The sequence below is a fragment of the Mchenga conophoros genome, linkage group LG5, assembly GCF_057382185.1.
Source record: "Mchenga conophoros isolate Kocher_MC1m ecotype Shallow Benthic linkage group LG5, M_conophoros_male_GT1.1, whole genome shotgun sequence".
Lineage (NCBI taxonomy): Eukaryota > Metazoa > Chordata > Actinopteri > Cichliformes > Cichlidae > Mchenga > Mchenga conophoros.
The window spans coordinates 28,137,924-28,156,771 of NC_140530.1; the positions used below are offsets into that span (position 1 = coordinate 28,137,924).

The following is an 18,848-nucleotide window of genomic DNA, read 5'->3' on the forward strand; positions in this document are numbered from 1 at the left end:
GTCAGATCAGAGGGATCAGAATTGATGAGCGTCTAATGATTCAGATTCCATGATCAGCATCACTTATCAATTCAGTTTCTTGTTAATTCTCATTGGGTCCGCTTTGGGAGCCACCACCATCGATAAGCAGCATATCAAAGACAACGTGCGTTTAAATGAATTTACTCTGCTTTAACACCACTCTGGGTTCTTCGCTAACTTAGTGTTAGCATGTGTCATGGTTAAGTTAGCATGCATCACTATTACACAGATGTTATTTACGTTATCTCAAAAAAAAATGATAACAATAACCACAAGAATCAAAGCACCATAATTTATAAGCAACACACATCTGATATCACCCGGTTTTGTTCAAAAGAGTTAGAAGGTAAAGATTTTGAGGCATATTCACCACAGAGAGGGTGCGATATTTTAGTGAGGAGTGCTTGCCCTTTTCTTACTGCTCAGGGCTCACAAAGATGTATCAAGGTTTGTTCCTGTTGATCTTTAATGTTCCTGGATATATTTACAATCGTTGTTGAAACTCTCTAGAAATGTGTGTCTCTCCATGTCAAAGTGTTATTATGACAGTCAGTGAAGGAAGAGAATTCAAACACAAGATACACATAAAAGACCATAATTCAGCCTTTGCTACTAAAAACCGGTGATAGTCATACACGGAGAACAGTGATGATAAACAGTTCCAATGAGAAGTAGGCCAAAGTCAAGGTCCATAAAACACCCTGATGGTCACATACAAAGAAATAAACACGCAAGGGATAAAAACAAGAAAAACATGAGCAAAACAAAGAAGACTAGAAATATAAGAAAGGCCTGGGTGGCTTTACTGTCGGAGGAACAGTGCAATATGACAAGTAGAAGTGAACAAGTGGAGTCATTTTCACTGAGAGTGATGGTTGAAATGGAAACAAGTGACACTAATATTGGTTGAGCAATCATGAAGGAGAGAAAACTAATAAAGAAAAGAAGTAAAAATGCCAACAGTGTAAACTGACTAAAAAAAATAAAGCAGGAAGAAATATCTTGAATAATCAGGCCCCATCTTATCTTAAAGACCTCACAGTACTATAAGACCCTAATAGAGTACTTCACTCTCAGGCTTCCTTGTGGTCTCTAGAGTAGTTAAAATAGAATGGCCTTAAATAGAAAAGCCATCAGCTTTTAGGGCCCTCTTCTGTGGAACCAGCTCCCAGTTTGGAGCCATCTCTAATTGGGCGTAAAACTTTCCTTTTTGACAACACTTATAGTTAGGACTGGGTTAGGTGACCCTGAACCCTCCCTTAGTCACACTGCAATAGGCCTTGGCTGCTGGACGCCTCCCATGAGGACTCCCATGAGTGTTTCTTCTGCACTTAAATTTTTTTAAATCTCTGCACTCTCTCTTTAATCATTAGCTAATATTAATCTCTAACTCTGTGTCTTTTGTTCTGTCTTCTTCCCTTCTCCCCCAACCAGTAGCAGCAGATGGCTGCCCCTCCCTGACCCTGGTTCTGCTGGAGTTTTCTTCCTGTTAAAGTAGAGTTTTTCCTTCCCACTGTCACCAAGTGCCTGCTCACAAAGGTGGTGTAATTGTTGGGTTATTTTTTGTAATGTTTTAGAGGCTTTACGTTACAATATGAGGCACTTTGAGTTGATTGTTGTTGTGATTTGGTGCTATACAGGGACAGGGATAGCACAGTAGGTAGAGTGGTGGCCCCATGATCGGAAGGTCGGTAGTTTGAACCCACTGAATGGCTACCCTGAGGTATCCCTGAGTAAGGTACCGTCTCTACACACTGCTCCTCAGGCGCCCAATGGCTGCCCACTGCTTCACTGAGTGAGTGGGTTAAATGCAGAGAGGAATTTCCCCATGGGGACCAGTAAAGTTTTCTTTCTTCTTCTTTTATATATACCGAATTGAATTAAATTGAATTGACTTACTAGGAGCCCAACATCTTGGCAGTCTTGGCTTCTCCATGAAGTAAAATTGTTGCAACCCTTTCTCATAAATGCTAATTCTTTATATTCTATGACAATTTTTCATCAGTCACTTTTGCTTGGCGCAAATGTTCTGCTGTGATACAATGATTAGGTTTAGAAACCAGAAAATTACTTGGTTAGCTTTTGGGTTAATTGTTAAATGGTTAGCCTATGGAAAATAGAGCACTTTTGGTTTGGATATGCCGCTTGACAACATTAAATCAGCATGAGAAAAAGTATCCAGCAAATTTCACTGTGACACCAAAGAGTTTTCCACAATCCATCATACATAATAATTAATCTCTTCTGGCAGAATTTCTTTTTATTTCCATCTCCAGAATCAGAGGCAGGTTTGGTCACTTTAAGTAAACTCTTAATATTTCATTTTAAGAGTTTATTAATGCATCAAATTTAAGATAATCCAAAAATTGGATTTTGCTTTCTTTTGTCTGCTGCTGATAATTTTGTAAAGAAAATGGGCAAATTTGCAACTGGGCTGTTGCAGTTAAAATAGAATAAGGGATCCTTAGAGAATTGAGAAGAATGGGCAACTAGAACTGGAAAGCATTATCTATTTATTATAAGTGTCCATTATAGCTCTTGCCTTGAGTTTTCTTCTCCAACCACTCGTTCCTATATGCTTGACATCGCAAGGAGTGGCTTTATTAAAATCAGTGGAGAAATCAGCTCTTCAAAAATTTAAAGCATTTAAAGAATTTGTGTGTTTTTTTATTTGTGCATTTAATGAGAAAGAAGCATGTAATCAAACAGTAGTGAAGAAAAAAGAAGAGATGCTGTGAGGCTGGTGGTTGTGTGTCGGTTTTGAGGAGGAGGCCTGCTGCTTCTTTCCTGCAATGCAAAACAGCTTTTTGGGATTAGCTTCTGTGGTCTCCGGTGGCAGAAAATCTGTGGAGGAAAGGGGATGGATTGGGATAAGAAGAAATGAGAGGAAGTTTGGGAGGAAAAAAGGAAGCTAGAAAAGAGAACTAAACAAAATCAGCAAGGATATGAAAAGGCAGTGTCAGTGGGGGATGATGGGGTTGAGAAGAGAAAAGTTTAAAGAAATGGAAGGAAAGGAACTGAAGGGTTGGAGAAGAAACTGAAAGGAAAGTTGATCCAGGAAGGTTGAAGAAACCTATTTATACCTCTCTGGACCTCTTTACAGATGTTAATAAAAACATTGCAATGATTGGGAAATTGTTTAAATCCTATACATCAAAAAAAAGTTTTACTTTGGTATCACTTTCTCTTTTGTGCTTTGTATATAGTTTTACTTTCCTTGTCCTGTTTTCTGTGATTAGTTTCAGCTGTGTTCCCCTGGTATTGTTCTTTTCTGTGCTGTACCATCTGAAGTTGTCCCATCGCCCTCCCATCATGTTCCTATTAAAGTCCCTGTCATATTTTCTGTTTAGATACTTGGACTTTGTGATCTGCTGCTGTTGGGGCAACTTCTGTGCCTAAATAAAGTTTTACTTTTTCTACATCAATCCTGTACTCTGAGTCTGTGTTTGAGTATGCATCCACACACATTACGACAACATTGTTGGATTATTTGTCCACCCCGTTATTCACAAAGTAAATAGCTTTGTGAATGACTATGTTTGTTTATAGACTTCAGCATCTACAGTAGATATATATATATCATTAAAAGATATATATCTATCATTAAAATAATTATTGCAAAATCTCTGCAGGGCAGGGACAAGATTGAAAAATAAGATTGAATGGATGTGATCTTTGGGCCATTTCAACTAGGGGTACGCAATAATAACGGACATCTAGTAAAAATGGGCTCAGGGACACTATTTAACATCTGGAAATATGAGTGAACGCTCAGCAACAAGAAACAAAACAACAAAGACTAAAGTCCAGATATTTCATCCATTGAAAATCCTGTACTTTATGAAACAAAAACTACAATAAAGAAGACATCATATTTTTGCACAGCTGAAAATGATCTCAAGTAATGAGTAATCTCATGTAACTGGAAACATTTTGCTTTCTGAGCTATAGAAGTTGGGATTATCACTTCTAAACACTTATCGAGGGTTGGAAACTGCTATGTTATATCAGTATCTCCTTTATGTAATTGTTTCATTATATTATCCATTTTAAGTCCCTGCTATATGTATTGATCAATGGGGACAGGACTCAAGCTGCCATTGGCTATTTAAGTAGAAATGTAAACCTGCATGAGTATTTATTGTACTGTATACTGACAGCTTTTCACAGGAACTTGTGGCTTCAAGATTGCAACCCTAGAGTTAGTCTACTAGTTTTCACATCACGTCATTAAATGTGCTGTTTCTCACTGCTTTCCTTGTGCGTGGGAACATAATCCAAATTCAAAGTATGTCTGCTACTACATACAGGGACAAATTCTTTTTTGCTCAAAATCCTGCCCATAATTGAATTCTTAGGGATTATAACATAAATCATATTTCACTGCTTGAAAAAGCAACTGCATGTGTGCTGAAGGTTTGGACATTCATAACTGAATCAAAATTAAAACATTTTCTAACTACAGTACGCATTTCAAAAAGTCTCTTCATATGCCAGTTTCTCCTTTGTTTTCTGATGGCAGTAGTCTCAAAATCCTAATCATTTTGGATAGAATGCAGATACATGGGAAAGAAGGCGTAAGAGCATTTCATTGCAAGGTGTATTTTTTTTTTTAATCTCTATTTCACATACCCACCGTCCTTACATGTCCCACTCTATCCAGTTCTGCATGCAGCTCTGCGATATGCTTCTGCCATCAGGTTTCTGATGAGATTAGGCACCGATTTCTAGTGAGGATGGAATCTTTGCAGATGACAAGTCTCCTGAGCAGAGGTACTCTTCACATCCTGAAAGACTGGTTAATGAGTTTGTGCATACAGACACCACTGCGATGGCTGGCAGTGACACTGGATCAGATTCCAGCCATGGTATGTCTTATAGACTCGTATAACTCAATGTTTCATTTAGCATTCCACGTATGTTATGAATGGAGTATAATAATAAACGGATAAAATTATATGTATATAGTATATATATGCTTTTTAAATAAATAGTAACAGTAGCTGGGAACAAAGGTGGCTATGTTATTGTAAACTAGGAATAGCTTAAAACTGTACAACAGCTGCGACTGATCCAGCCATCTTTAGCCGCATAAACATTGTTAGGTGTAATTTACAGCTGAATCTCGATTATTTCAGCACATCTCTGCTCTGGTGTTAGTAATATGGCCTGAATCATTTGAATTATTTTGTGTGGTTTCTTCAAAAAATTCAGCTATAATGAAGAATTAGGTGTATAACCCTGAAAATGTGGAGCATATGCATTAGAAGAAAGTGTACGGGTGCCTGTGTCTGTGAGTGCGTGTACGAAGCTTTTCTGATTTTCACCATTAAATATTAAATATCACCGTTAATATTTGATAGTGAGACCTAACTCTGGAGTTTCTGGATGAGTTTACAGTTGAAGTTCCCTGTTATTTCTTACATTTCCACACCTGTTCTTGTTTTCTTGTGATTAATACTATTACAGTGTTCTTCTTAATCAGCTTATTACATCTTGCTTTTTTGTGCTTTCCCTTTTTCTAATATTTTCTCCATATTTTAAAAACTTTGTCTGAGCTATCTCAGTCTGAGATTGAAGCATTTCTTCAAAATTCAGATTCAGGTTTGGAATAAAATTTGCTACAGACATCACTGGTTCTTAGAAAATAATGACTGATTTAACCTAGCATTCCTACAGTGTTTATCTTTATCTAACTATTTAATGTGCTGCCATCCATCCATCTATCCTACACAGACTGGAAAAGTCAGGGATCAAACCACAAACCTTCTGATTAGTAAATGGCCTGTTCTACCTCCTGAGCTATAGCCAGCCCACTGACAAAGCAAAGTATGCCCCGAAAGGGACCCAGGATGCTTTTGCTGTAATGCAACATTGCTAACCAGTGCAATGCCATACAACCCTGGATGCAATTCCATTAATACAAACATTCATGACTCCCTTAGGAAGATTTAGAACTCTGGTGCTTGTGGCCAAAACATTTTCTTTTTTCTCTTACTCGTCGCTTTTGCTATTTTTCTTTTTTTTCTTTTATACCTTGCTTCAGTTATCTGATTTGCTTTTGTTTTTCCCTTTAATATTTAATCTTTATCTCCTCCATTTGTTCCTTTTCCAATTTTCTCCTTTTCTTTCATCATTACGCCACTGTTTCCCTTTCTTTTTTGCTCCATTTTTTGCAGGCAATTTCTATTATTCCCTTGATCTTTATTACATCCCCTTCATTTGTCAAATGTATTTCCTTCTTTATTTTATTCCATTCTTCAATGTATGTTTGTAATTTAGTCCATCTTGCATGAATGTGTGCACTTTTTATTGGCTGTTGGTTTTCAGTGTAACAGTAACAATTTTCTTATTTCTTATGTTGCTGTGTATTAGCATTTAGTGATTCTGCTTTTATGGACAACATGTCACTTATCTTCGAATGTGGTATATGTTGTGGTTTGTAAGGAGGTCAAGCTATCTAAGTACGATCTGTGATAAATTTATTATTATTATTATTATTATTATTATTATTATTATTATTATTATTATTATTATTATTATTTGAGGCTTTATATCCACTTCAGGATTGTAACAGTGCAGGATGCAGAATGGAATACGAAAATGATCATGAACATGAATAGATGTTCTTGGCTACAACTGCCACTTACAGTTGATGCTAATATTTCTTTTCTAATCACCTACTGTATGATAACCAGAATGCCAAAACTCCATTGGCATACTCAGAACAATAGTCAAGGCACATTCCAACTTTCTTTCTCTCCTCAACTTGATTCATGAAAATAGATTGCAAACACATGTACGGGGACAGGTACACAGACAACTGCCTCTTCCCTTCTTATCAGTTCTGCTTGTGTTCTGTTTATGAGTGGTAATAAGACGCATCAAGCTTCTGTGTCAGATGAGAGACATGACAGCCGACATGAGCAAGCTGGCATGACACAAAGGCAACAAGAGTTGCAGAAAGAAACATGCTACCTCTCCTCTATACTTCCCGATCCCCTCTCTCATATGTGATCCAGTTGGAACTGATGTGCAAGGGCTTCACAACAATGAAAACCAAAGACACAAAAGGAGAAGTAGGTGGAGGAGGCAGGGTTATCAAAGTAGGGAACAGGGGCATGTAGGTGGGGGTCACCAAAGTAATCAAAAGTCTAATCTTGCACTGTCTTGCTCTAGATTTTGATCTTTAATTCTGAGTTTTCTGTTCTTTTCATAACAAAAAACTTACACCTCAGGCTGCTTACTGCTTTTCCTTCTGTATCCGTATTGTTTGCGCGGTAGTGGTGTTTTTTTTCTTCTTTCAAAGCACACGAAGTGAGAAAGAATTTAAAAAGAAACCCTTGCAGAAGCGGCTTGTAATATTGACCTCTGCCTCCTGGATTTCTACTCTCCTCTCTCTGTTGTTTTATTGCAGTTTATTGCTTGTCTAATTTGTCTGCATATTTAGATGAAGTTAAAACATTTCACACAAAAACCTGCGCTGACAACCCATTATATTAAAGCACCCCACTCCATTTGTAAATGGGTATGAACACCATCATCCAGGCTCAAAATTGTTGGACTCTTGGATTGAAAATGTTTTTTAATAAGATACCAAAATAGCTTGAATAAATTCCCTGAGGGGTGGACTGCAAAGCAAAACTAATGGGTTTGGGAGGTATATCTAGGAGAAGGTCAAAGTTTTCAATGCCATAAAGGTACATCTCTTTTAGCAACTTATACAACATAGCAGCTTGTGATGAATATACAACCAGAATTGGACCTGTAGTTTTGGTTCAAAATAAGATGTTCAATATAGATCATCTGCTTAAGCAATACATATTGATCAATATCACCAATTGATGCTCCATGTAAAGTTACAGTCACACAAATGGTATAATCCATTGTACAGACAATTTATATTTATACACTTGGTGCAGAATTGTAGAAATGTTTTAATGCTTTTTTACTGGTCCTAATCTGATACTAAACTGTGATCTAAACAGATGTGTTCCTCAGAGAACATTTCAAACTGGACAAGGCTGGCTGAACCATTTTATGCCGAAAAAGAATCAAGTGATGTATAAAATTCACCTTTTTAAGCAGAAAGCCTTGGTTAACAAAGACAAATTAACAATGCTACAAACTGCTGAAAATGATGGCTCATTCAGAGATTGTCAAAGCCAGGAGACTGGTAAGTGGGAGTGGTACCAAGTGCAGACACAATACAGAGTCGCAATAAGATCTCACAAGTTTACAGAATAAACAATGGCAATGCATGGATACGTGGTGGGGGAATCTTTGACATGGGAACTGAAAACCAAGGGAGAGGATGGTTAAAATCTGGTCGGGGAAGTGGGAGTGACACTGGTTTTAAGTACCATCCTGGTGATTGCCAGAGATGAAGAACAGGTGGTGAGGTCTAGGTGTGGCACCAGGGCTCTGCTCCAGTTGGGTGGATGCAGAGAAGCTGAGCCAGCATTAAAAAACACTGGATACTCACCCAAATCATGACAGATGCTTTTCTGCGTACATTAAGCCATCCCAACAATGGACTGTTCTCTCTGTTGAGGTCAGGAAAGCGATTCCGCTGCCTGAAGACCAACACAGAGAGACTGAGGAGGAGCTTCTTCCCCATATGTGTGGGATACTGACCCACACATATGGTTTTTACACACACACTGGACATTCTGGACATTTGTTTACACTAGTGGCCACTGCACAACTACACTGGGTGGTCATCAAATCGAATCACTCTATCACAAGTCACTTAAATAAATCACTTTAAGCATATTTGCACTGCACAAGACACTTACACATGTGGATTGCACAACCCTGGACATTATATTTCTTCGTTACCATTTAGTACTTGTACAGCTGCTGTTATTGTTCTATATTTCCTCATATATTCTTATATATTTCTATATTGTGTATTTGTGTATTGTGTATTTTGTTGTACAGTTATTGTATTTTTAACTTTAACTTTTTATATTTTATTTTATTCTTTCCTAGTTAAATTTACCCTTCATTTTAATTTGTTGTTGTACAGTTATTTTATTTTTATTTTTAACTTTAATTTTTATATTTTATTTTATTCCTTCCTAGTTAAATTTACCCTTCATTTTAATTTGTTGTTGTACAGTTATTTTATTTTTATTTTTAACTTTAATTTTTATATTTTATTTTATTCCTTCCTAGTTAAATTTACCCTTCATTTTAATTTTCATATTTATTTCCTATCCTATTCATAGTCTTTTTTTTTTTTTTAGGTCACGAGCAGTTGTCTAAGCATTGCACTGCATATCATACTGTGTATGACTGTGTATGTGACAAATAAAATTTGAATTTGAATTTGACCTTGGTTGTAAAAAGTGTTTTTTTGAGTTACACTATACTAGCTTTAAGCAGTCTGGCCATTCTCATCTGACCTTTGACATCATCAAAGTATGTTCATGAGAGAACTGCTGCCCTTTCTATTTTTTCCTTTGGTGTTGGAAAATCTCAGTAGATCTTTAGTAGATTCTCGATTATTCAGACCAGTCAGTCCAGCAACCATGACACATTCAAAGTCACTTAAATGACCCTTCTTCCACGACAAGTATGTTTATTTTCACCCTTGGTTAACTAAAGGGAAATGTGAATTAGCCCTTTTTTTCTTTGTCATTTTTTCATTTGTTTAGTGCTCAGGTGAAATACGCCGAAGGCAATGATTATGTTTGGATTTTGGAGTACGTATATCATTCAAAGAAGAAACAGCTTTCTAAACCTTCCTTTTTTTCTTTCTTATACTCTGGAAGCTGAAGCCAGTGATTCTAGCAAGAGATGATCATATGAAAGATCAAATCCCAGAAAAGTAAGGCTCAATTAACTTACTTTTTATTTTATTTGTTTATTTATTTTATGTATAGTTATTTTTGATAAAAGTCAAAACATATAGAAATGATTTGTCAAGGAGACCAAATTCCTAAAAAATGAAAAATCATCATTATAGTGCATCAGATTTACAGTACTCTTCTTTGATTCAAAACCCATCACAGAATTTTTTTTTTCAGGTTGATTTCCCTTTCACTTTATTCTGTGTGCATAAAGGTTGCTGTGTTTACCATTACCAATAGGTGCCAGCATTGTTACATCAAGCTATAAGTTTTCTGCGCTGGCATCTGCTAAGTGTTGAAAGCCAGCACAGAGCGGCTGGATGGCACACACTCAGCTACGGCTCAGACTGATAAGGGAATACACCAGACTCAGTCCGGTACTTTCTGTTGGAATACACACAAACTGGTTTTGACTGGAGTGGATGGAGGAGGAGGTTGGGTGAAAGGAGGAAAAAGAGAGGGATTAGGCATCTAATAGGGAAGAAAACTAGAGAGGGGGGAGGAAAAACATTGGGAAGTGATGCTAAAGTGGAAATGGTGAGAGGAATGACATATATACATAGGGTAGGTGAAATTAAGAAATGGGGGAATACAATAAGTAGGATAATGTTGGAGATGTAAGACAAAATAGGGATTCAGAGAAAGAGAAGAACTTAAAAACATAAACTTTGAGAAATAATGAAGGAAAATTAGAGATCATAAATCTTTAAAGATGATGAGGTTAACCTTTTCTCCTTGTTTCTCTCCTCCCTCCTTTGTTTTCAGCTCCATTTCTTCGCTTGCTTTCTCTTTTCCCACATTCCCTTTATCTCATCCTCTCCTCTTCCCCTTTTCTTCACACGTTTTCATTGACTTTCTTCCTCTTTTTTCATGCCTTTTCAATCGTCCTCTTTTCGCCTTCCTGCAAACCCACTTTCTCAGAGCGCTGGAGGTAGACAGTAATGAGAGGAGTGACAGATTGCAGCAAGTTATCTGCTTCCTAATGCTACTTACATGGGGACAGCTTGCCATGTTCCCTCGATGAAGAGATGGGAAAATAAGGAGACAGAGAGGAGGGAGAAGGAGAGCTTACCATGCTTCCTCCAGCTTCCTTGGATTTTGTTCTTTCTTTTCTGTTTGCATGTCTTTTTCCAAACTTTCTTCCTGGTCATTCTTCTTTTTTGTACCAAGACATTAAATGATTGATAGGTATCATTTTGAGGAACCTAGAAAGTGTCATACAAGTTGTATAGATTTAATTAATGCTGCTGTTCCATCATTCCTCTTACATAGTGGCACATAGAAATTGGTCGGTTTAAAACTTTGTTTGTTTTATATTTGTTACTATGACAATTCAATTTCCCTCTGGGATTAATAAAGTTTCTCTGATTCTGATTAAAAGTATTTCTGAACAGCTAAAACTGTTTTACTTGCATCTATTTGAAAGAGTGAGTGTAAACACAAAAAATATTAAATTTTATGTGCTGCAATGTGCAGAAAATAGGTTTAAATATTAAACAAATTTCTTCCAGTCAGAGAATGTTGCATATAATGAAATTTTTGCTTGATGCATAAAGTTAAAAGGTTAAAACTAATAAAACAAGTTTTAAAAGGGGACCTTTCCATTTGATTACATCTTGTATGATGGATTATGTAGAAAAAGTAGAACTGGGCTGAAAGATCTATCGCTTTATCACCTATTCAGGTTGTAGATCGTGTTTTTTAAAAGTAACTAAGTAACTAAGTAATTAATTACTTTTGAAAATAAGTAATCAGTAAAGTAACAGGATTACTTCTTTGGTAATTAGTTACTGATTACTTTTTTCAAGTAACTTGACCAACACTGTCCATTTCAGGGTGACAGGGGAGCTGGATCCTATCCCAGCTATGGCACTGTTTGGACAAGTTACCAGTTTGTCACAGGGTTGACACAGACAACCATGCTCACATTAACACCTACAGACAATTTAGAATCACCACTTAACCTATGTCCCCTGTGGGATCAAGCCAGAGTATCCAGAATGAACCCATGCAGGCATGGGGAGAACATCCAAATTTCTTATAATGACATAATGAGCGAAAATTGGGAAAAAATGATGCTACCCAAACATGGGTACTGGACTATCTCTGTTTAAATATAGAGGAAAGGAAGGAAAATCACAATGATTTATCAAGCAAAATGTACCTTTTATGGTGTGGATTTTCTGTAATGTGGAAATAAGAAATGATGACTTAGAGGCGGTGGTTTTACTTTCAAATCCAAAATGAATATATGGAACATTTTAAGTAAATATCTTGTCGGTTCTGTGAAGATCAGCTTATGCCTTCGCAATGCTTAATGTGCTGAATGTGTTATCTTTTAATTCCACAACAGTTCATTCATTTCACATTTGAGAACTTATTTCCACTGCCTGAATCTGTTGCAGATGTAACAGAGTGTGGTGAATGTAGATTTACTCAGCCTACTATAAACATGCACTATATGATAATGCATGCAGAAACTCCTGGTGGACTTTCTGCATCCCAAGAAGAACATCAGTAGAGAAGGAGGAAATTGTGGCAGTTTTTTTTTGTGTGTATTTGTTTTTTTTATTGTTGAATGGATACGTATAGAAAAGTCTTAATCTTTGAATTTTATTTATATATATATATATATATATATATATATATATATATATATATATATATATATATATAAAATCAACTGATACTCTACGCTATTTAAGGTGCTTCAGCCTGCATACAGTGGCTGCGGCCTTTGCAAGCTGTTTTGCAAATCCACCTCCAACCAAGCTCTTCAATTCCAGGCTTTTTCTGACTTAGTCAATGCCATGTTCATTGTCAGTGGTGCCTACTCTGTTCTGTGAGGAGGTCCTGCTTCTGCACTTAGTGACTTCTGTCTTTCCACATACTGTATGTACATGTCAGCTCATACCTCCATATTAATGATTGTTGGTTACTTAACAATCCTGTAGTGATTTCAAGCAAACTGTTAGCCCATCCACTTTGTGTTCCTATGCTACATGACCACAATACTTCTCGCTTCTTTAGTTTTCATTGTTATAATTTATTAATGTCGTGGACGTAAAATCAAATAGTCAAAAACTCAACGTACATGTAATGTAAAGACCATTCGTTCGAAAAGCAAATAATTGGGACTGAAACATACTAGATATTAGCTGTTTTTATGTTATCTTATTACACAAGAATTGGACTGATATAAAAATATAAAAGAAAGAAAAACAGCAAGAGCCATAATTCAAAGTAAAGTTATAGGTTAACTGTACTACATGCAATCTTTCATTGACAGATGATTTCTGATAAATCTGATAAATATACTGCAATGAAACCAGAGTAAAACAGTAATGAGCACTTAGCAGCACACGTGGAAGCCAGAAAAAAACGCCTGCCCAGCCCCCCCAAAAGAGAAAGAAAGACAGGAATAAAAAGGATCATGAGGATTATCACTTTGAGGTTACCAGTGCAGGATCCAGATTTAGTCTCTCTCTGGAGCCAGGTTCATTAAAACATGCCAGTATTGCTGTCATATGAGAAAATACCTGATATAAAGCTCAGCCTGTGACCCATTTTGTTATATAGCAGGAATGTACACTAATGGACACAGTGTTTGACATTTTACACACTGGCAGTTCTGCAATATTTTGTTTTTGCATTAATGCGAACACTGCCACTGGAAAACAACTTAATCTCACATGCTGTTTATAAGCGCAAACACAAAACATGTATTGTCACACAATTATTCTCATGCTCAGCCTTTCAGATGATGCACAGCATTTCTCAGTCACACACACACACACACGCTTCCACAAACGCCTTGCAGTCACCCTGCCTGTTTGGTACGGCACTGCACTGTGGTGGAAGCTGTCACCAACTAGTCTCACTGGACAATTCATTGTCACACAAAAGTGTGACTGGTTGACAGATCGACAGACAGACTTATGAAAAGCCTGCAAGACATGCTGCAAGAAAGAGAAGGAGTGGCAGAGAGAGTGAGGCAGAGAGAGGAGTGGGAGAGAGTGGGAGGCAGGGAGAGAGACAGAAATGGAGACAGAAATGATTTAAAGTTATTAATAGAGAGGACAAAACAAAGGCAAGTAGAGAAGAAGAAAAAAGCTCAAATGAGCATCGTTTGAGTAAAATTGCGCTATTTCTTCAGAAATACACCTGCTTGTGTTAATTACAGAAGTCATTAAAATCAGCCATTAAAAATACTCATTTTTGAGTGCATTGAAGAAGTAATTACATCAAATGGATGTTGACAACACTGGGACATTCATTAAGGTCTTCAAATGAATGATCCATAAAAATTAAAAATGATACCAGTCACTGTCACTATTAGCTTGACACTCTCTCCTTTCTCTTGTGCTTCAATCTTTTTTTTTCTCCCAGAAAGCGTCTACAGTTATACACGGTGAATTTAAATGCTTTTTTGAATCCATTAGGCAGTGAAAACATACAGAGGACACGAGATTATGGACACTTTGATTGCATACTGCTGCGTATATCGACAAAAATATTAATAATTACACAATTTCAAAACGTGTTTAACCATGTGTTAATAACGAAATGCTAATTAGGAATCATGCAGCCAAAACAAGGCACTCCAACTATCCAATAGAGGCCTTTCTGAGTCCAGAAAGTTTATTCTTTGAATGAAAAAATATCTAGATATCTCATTAAAGTTTTTGTAACATATCTAATATCAGTGATATGCCATTAAGTAGAAAACATGCCATGCCCAATTTAGGTCCTGGCTTGGTTCACTGTCCAGAAAAACTTGCAGACAAGATTCAATAACCAACTCCATTTGGTCATAGTATTTAATTTTAGAAAGTCAACTGCTGAATAAAATGAAAACAAATAAACAAACAGACAAAAAAAAAAAAATCATCAGAAGCATAAGAAGGACAGAGTGTTTAAAGTTCATGCTGGTCTCAAAACATTTACACACGAAATGTTACATGGACCTACATCCAAGAGAAAATAAAAGCTAAGGTCTGCACACACATAAAAGACTGCTGTAACAAGCCTTGCCACAGTGGATGCTGCTGTTAAATCCATTTGTTTGGCAAGAGTACATAGCTTGAAAGGTGTTTGAAACTGGTTTTGTTTAGGTTTTTTTTTTTTTTTTTTTTGGCAAAAACATATTTTAAAATATTCTCATGTAAATTTACCAGCAACTGGTTGTGTATCTCTAAGCGTCTGTTATAGGTGTGTGGTGGGGTGTAAATACACCCATAACATCAAAACTATTACAGTTTTTGCCCGTTGCTTGAACACATTTGGCAAAACGTCGCTCATTGTGCCAAAACTCTAAACACAAGTAAACACGACACAACACTGGGAAATATACCATACACATCTGTGCCAAAATGAAACTCCACTCCCAAAACCTAAACTCTGCTGTCAAAACCTAACATTCCTCTGTCAAAATGTAACTCTGTTGACAAAATGACACATACTTGCATCATATGCAAACACTTACAGATCAGGGGGAACACACTAGTCTTCTTTACATAAAACACTGCAGTCCTTGATTTCCATTGTGTATTCAGAAGGCACATTTACAGGAGACACATTTCCAAACAACCAAAAACGCAAATAGACCTACTCAATAGTGTACATCGCAGTACCATGAATTCAGATAAAGCAAAAAAAAAAAAAACCACAACACAATAATACTGCAATAGAAAAAACACTATACTGTAAACACAAAAAACCATGACAATTGTGCATAAGTGGGCTCATGGATCCCGCCGTCTGTTGGGGTCTGGCCACAGGACCTCATCAACATCGCAAGCAGTGTCCTCTCCCGCTGGGCACCGGGGAAAATATCCTCTTGCATGTCGAAACCATCCATGGATTGCTGTCACCTGAATGTCGCCGCAGGCCTGTTCCATTGCCTGCAGAAGAGGCATGCGGGCATGTGGTTGGCGGTCATATACACGTCATCTCCAAGCCTAAAAAATCCTCAATAGGGTTTAAAAATGGTGAGTAAGGGGGCAAGTATACCACTTCAAATTGATTGTGGTTGGAGAACCAGGCCTGTACCAGAGCAGCCCGATGGAAACTGACATGATCCCATATCACCACAAACCTGGGCTGATCTGCTCTGTTCTGTACAACTATATCATGGAGAGCATCTAGAAATGTGAGTATGTGTTGGCTATTGTATGGACCTAGTATTGCATGATGGTGCAGAAGCCCTCGAAGGCATATGGCGGCACATAATGTGATGTTTCCCCCGCGCTGCCCTGGGACGTGCACAATTGCCCTTTGGCCAATTACATTACGACCCCGTCGTCTTGTTTTGCTCAGGTCGAATCCAGCTTCATCAATGAAAATGTATTCATGAGGCTGTGCAGCTCCATCCATGGCCGAGATTCTCTGAAAAAAAGGGGAACATGTCACTGTACTACAGTGCTACACATACGGCACCCTCACCCCATCACACAGGTACCTGTGTAGCTCTCAGAATAGATCCATGTGGTACTGATATGGTACATATTCAGCTGCTACTGGACTTCACCAATACTCTATTGTAAATGTAAGGGACAGTTACACGTACCCGTACATATTCAGCTCGAAGTCCTTTGACCGTGTCACTGTTCCTCTCGAATGGGACTCTGTAGAGCTGCTTCATGGTGATGCTGAGTTTACCCAAGATGCGTCTGATGGTGGTGATGCTCACATGGTTTATGTTGCTGAACACTCGCCTGTCTGCAAGTATTTTCCGTCGTAGCTGGTGGAGACGGATGGCATTGTCTGCCCTCACTAGGTCCACAACGGCAAGTTCCTGCTGTTGTGTGAACAGGCGTTGCCGTCCTCCCCCAGAAGGTCTTCGGGTCATTCTGGAGGAATACAACCACATATTGTCATCGGTTTGCTTATTTTTCTTACAGTACTTTACTGTATGTACTGTGTCATCCACTGTACAACACTGTACTTCAATATAAGGAATCAGCCACTTTGGCTGCAAAAGGAGCATTAGCACCCCGTACACTTGATATGGTAATGTGATATACTGTAGAACAGTGCTATGAAACCATCTGAGTAGAGCAGAAGGTATGGAGGTGAAGACATACCTGTTTTCTAGTCGGAATGTTCGTATTACAGATGCCACTGTGAAGCGGCTTAGATGTGGGTGGACTCTCTGCCCAGCTTCCCTCATAGTCAGGCCATGGTTGATGACATGGTCCACCAAAGTTGCTCTTATTTCATCAGAAATATGGGTCCGTTCATGGCCTCTTCGGCCTTCTCCTCCTCTTCCTCCTCCTCCTCTACCTCTTCCTCTTCCTCTTGCTCTCCCTCCATCCATGCTTGCAAAGTTCTTGAAATGGCTACGCTGAGGGCTTTTTGTAGTTGGCTAATTGGTGTTCGGTTTTGCAAGTACGTGCCTTCAGGTGTGTATTTGAGTGGTTGCAATTATCCGATGTGTTTTGTATTTTGGATACATGTGTTTTCCGAATGGCACCCTGAGATTTCATGTGAGCGAAGTGTCTTATGTATGAAATAGAGTGTAGCATGCAGGACCATGTGTGTTGCATAAAGGGGTAGGAGTGTTGCATAATTGGTACTGGGGTGCAAAGCAGCGCTTTTGTTTAAGGTATGGGTACATGTGTTTGAGGTATGGTAACAAAAGCTTCACGTTGTGTTACTTTAGTCTGAGCATGGGTTTATAGTGTTCAAGCAACGGGCAAAAACTGTAATGAAACCCATACACACATGTTCCACAGCTTCTCTTTCTCTCTCTCTCTTTCTCTCTCTCTTTTACACACAGACACACACACACACACATATACACATAAGATGCGCAGCCACAGGGCATGAGTGGGTGTCTGGTTTAAATAAGCTGTCATAAATGTATCTGATTGAGCGACTGCCTGTCATACATGGCTGTGATTACCTGACAGGTACTAGTTAGATATTCCTTGCTGTCCAGAGGGGGTAGTCCATCCCAGAATCATTACATGAATTCCAAGCTGCTCAGCATACTGCTTATATATGAAAGCTTGTGTATATTCCTTAAATGGAACTGGGGCAATTCACCAGTCACTGGAAACAATAAATGTATAGCTTACACTGCATGCAGTAATAGCCAGTTGACCATCGGTGAGGTATCACAATGTTGACTCATCTATCATTAAGTTCAAATTGATCAGGAGAGACACAATCAGTCACTGCCTAATCAGTTTAACCTTTAGCACTGCAACATGACAGGGTCAAATACCACCCCACATGGACATGTGCGCTCATACATACATGCACTTAGCATAAAACGGTCATCTGGGCATAGCTGAGTGACACATTACAGCTGAGACCATAGCAGTAGTAATATATTGGATGCCAGTGACTGTGTGTGTATCTGAATTATGATTAGTTGGTGCATGTGGTGAGAGCAAAATAGAGGTATGTGTGTGTGTTGGTCTGTCTCTGCATATTATAGATTGCTGTAGAGAGCAGGGAACTAAAATGTGTGTGTGTGTAATTACTAATGTGAATTTCTGACTTATGGTTCTCATGTGTGAGCACGTAATAACTAATGCTTGCAGGCTAGATGGGTGCAGAGCAGAGCAATGATTATGGAGTCATTCCTCAGCTCAAGGTTGGCAGAGTGGACACACACAAACACACATACACCAGAAAAGATAAATGATTACTTGGCTGTGATTGTCCTGCCACACCCAAAAAATTCTCATCGCTTACTACAACTGAAAAACGTTGCAAATACATATTTGTATTCCTGAACTTGTGAAGTGGTTCAAAACAGTTTACTCATTGCTTTTGTTGTTGTTTTCATCTAAAAGAAAAACTGATCCATCTGCACATTAGTGATATCTGTGCTGGATGTTCTTGTCAGTTTCATGTGGGTATGTGGTTACAGTAAAGCAGGAGCTTCATTAGCGAACAGAATTTGGGGAATTTCTTGGGTTTTCGGAAAAACAGATTGATCTGTTTTTCATACATTAT

The 18,848-nt window shown here is 38.0% G+C and overlaps 1 protein-coding gene across 2 annotated transcripts; it reads right to left on the reverse strand.

Annotated features, from left to right (window-relative positions):
* Positions 1–15,815: 15,815 nt before the first annotated feature.
* On the reverse strand, positions 15,816–17,447 carry LOC146574774 (uncharacterized). Of its 2 annotated transcripts, XM_085275614.1 has the most exons (3): positions 16,964–17,447; positions 16,447–16,729; positions 15,816–16,265 (listed from the first exon to the last, which is right to left on the reverse strand). In XM_085275614.1, exons 1-3 carry the CDS (start codon positions 17,194–17,196, stop codon positions 15,816–15,818), a joined length of 966 nt encoding a protein of 321 aa, XP_085131740.1. In that variant the 5' UTR covers positions 17,197–17,447. The 2 variants fall into 2 exon arrangements, with proteins under 2 accessions (XP_085131740.1, XP_085131739.1); XM_085275613.1 differs by having other exon boundaries at positions 16,447–17,447.
* Positions 17,448–18,848: the final 1,401 nt, after the last annotated feature.

Coding starts and splice junctions, on each gene's coding strand:
- LOC146574774 (XM_085275613.1), bottom strand. CDS start 17,196: ATGGATGGAGGGAGAGCAAGAGGAAGAGGAAGAGGTAGAGGAGGAGGA. Junction 16,266..16,446: donor TTCGAGCTGAATATGTACGG/GTACGTGTAACT, acceptor CCTTTTTTTCAG/AGAATCTCGGCCATGGATGG.